General features: G+C 32.5%; 1 protein-coding gene across 1 annotated transcript; it reads left to right on the forward strand.

Annotated features, from left to right (window-relative positions):
* The first annotated feature begins 288 nt into the window (after positions 1 to 288).
* On the forward strand, positions 289 to 2,452 carry Tsp_12597 (mitogen-activated protein kinase kinase kinase kinase 5). Its single transcript, XM_003368948.1, has 8 exons — positions 289 to 390; positions 471 to 528; positions 1,440 to 1,530; positions 1,587 to 1,651; positions 1,719 to 1,822; positions 1,913 to 1,955; positions 2,023 to 2,095; positions 2,158 to 2,452. Exons 1-8 carry the CDS (start codon positions 307 to 309, stop codon positions 2,450 to 2,452), a joined length of 813 nt encoding a protein of 270 aa, XP_003368996.1. The 5' UTR covers positions 289 to 306.
* Positions 2,453 to 2,529: the final 77 nt, after the last annotated feature.

Consider the following 2,529-nt stretch of genomic DNA (forward strand, 5'->3'; position numbering starts at 1 on the left):
TTGGTTTGGCACAACTGAATGAAATGTCATGCCAGTTTCAGCAATTTTCATTTCAATTCAGTTGAACAGCTTGCGTATGTTCCACGGATGAGAAGGGAAAAGGGAAAATTATTAGCATTGCATGATCAGTACGAAGCAGTTTTGCTTCATTTAACATTTTCCAATGAAATTTTTCTCATTTTACTTGGAGAATTTGAAGAATTTATTTCAAAAATTTTACTTAATATTTTCTCTATTTTTTTATTTTATTTTTAGTTATTAATAGGAACTTTGTATTTGTGCCGGTGAGTATATAGGCGGTGCGTGATGGATTTTAACCGTCGCAATCCGAGCGATGATTATGAACTATTGCAACGGGTTGGCAGTGGCACGTACGGAGCTGTGTACAAGGTAAGTAATTATTTTTCAAAAAACTGTCAAATTGCTGTAATACTGAATTGATAATGTTCGATTTTAATGAAAATTTTTAGGCAAGGCATATTGTATCCGGAGAATTTGCCGCCGTCAAGGTGATCAAATTAGAACCAGGTAAGAATTTTTCGTATCCAATTTGGAATACATTTGAAATTATTTTTTATTATAATCATTTATTTGATTGAATTTAAAATCTTCAGTATAAATTTTATTGTACTGTTGTTGTTATTATTATTTCAATATTTCGAGAATTGAAATTAATATATTAGCTAATGCATTGGAGTATAGATGTGTTATTTGAATTGATGAGTTATTTATTGATACTTCTGACGAACGGCTTAGTCTGACGTAGCAGCTGGTCATGTCGTCAGCTGTTTTCAGAGTTTCGTTTTAAATTATTAATCATAAGCTTATTTAAATAACGAAAAAAGGACATAACTTAAATACTAAACATTATCATATAATTTCGGTATACGGTTTATTTTGTAAATTTTTTTCTCTTGAGTTCTTTTAATAGTAAAATCGTGTGGAAATTATTTAAATTGTTCATCAATATTAAAATTATTTTATCAATATATATTTATTATTATTATTATTGTTGTTGTTGAAACTTATTGGCCAACAATCGATAGACGATTAGTGTCCACTGTGTGTGATATGAGTTAAAGAATGGAGAACATTTTTACATAACAGTTGTCCGTTTTCATCCAGAATTTTTGCATTATCCAGTGCTGTTTGATTGATTCTTAAAAAGGGTGTAATTTTGTTGGTCAAGCTGGGCTTCTTTGTTTGCCATATTGTCAAGCTTTTGAATGGCAACGACGAGTGGGTTTTTCAAATTTCAGAATAACAATTCATCGGCAAACTTTTAAATCAAATAAAAGTGTCATTACTTGTCCAGTGAATTATATATATATTCTTCAATTGCTCAAATCCCCTTGTGCAAATGTGCGCTTCTCTTCATCACATTCATCTATCATTCGTTGTTTTTGATCTTTTCCACTAAACTGATTGATTCTTTTTAGGCGATGATTTTTCTGTCATTCAACAGGAAATTGTTATGATGAAAGAATGCAAAAATCCGAATATTATTGCTTATTATAACAGCTATCTTCGGTCAGTTGTAATTTGATTTCATTAATTTAAAAAAATTAATTTTTCTTCAATTTTAGAAGAGATAAACTTTGGATAGTGATGGAATATTGTAGCGGCGGTTCACTTCAAGATATTTATCACAGTGGGGAAATTTTTTTGCCCTTAATCTTCTAAGCGGTCGTTGTCTGAAGTATAATTTTTCATTTCAGTGACGGGTCCTTTGCAAGAGCTTCAAATTGCGTTCGTTTGTCGTGAAACTTTGAAAGGCTTACAATATCTGCACGGTATGGGGAAAATACACAGAGATATAAAGGTTTGTTTCAATCTTTATATTGTTTATAATTATATTTATTTGAATCGAATTAGTTCAACTGAATTGAATTGAATTAACTCAATTTATTAGGGTGCCAACATTTTGCTCACTGAAAATGGAGATGTTAAATTAGGTGAGTATAATTTTTTTATGCTGAATAAATGAATGAGGATGTAATTTATATTTTTATATTTTTGAAGCGGATTTTGGCGTTGCAGCCCAGATTACTGCCACAATTAGCAAGCGGCGATCATTTATCGGCACCCCATATTGGTGATTAATTTTTCAAAAAGATAATTATTGCTCGCATGTTTATGATTTTAATTTTTATTCAGGATGGCTCCAGAAGTTGCAGCCGTTGAACGCAAAGGTGGATACAATCAGTTGTGCGATGTTTGGGCAGTTGGAATCACAGCAATCGAGTTGGCAGAATTGCAACCGCCACTGTTCGATCTGCATCCAATGCGTGTTTTGGTTTTGATGTCCAAGCCGAACTACAAGCCACCTTCACTGCGTGACAAGATCCGTTGGTCGCCGGCTTTTCACGAATTTGTCAAGCAGTCGTTGACAAAAAATCCCAAAAAACGCCCAACACCGGAAAAATTACTCACAGTATATTTTAGTTTATGAGGTAAAGTTGTATTTGATATTTTGTGTATGATTGTGTAGTATTCGCCGGTTCTTGCAAGGAAAATTGACAAATCGGC

The sequence above is a fragment of the Trichinella spiralis genome (genome assembly GCF_000181795.1).
Source record: "Trichinella spiralis strain ISS 195 chromosome Unknown Scfld1559, whole genome shotgun sequence".
Classification (NCBI taxonomy): Eukaryota; Metazoa; Nematoda; class Enoplea; order Trichinellida; family Trichinellidae; genus Trichinella; species Trichinella spiralis.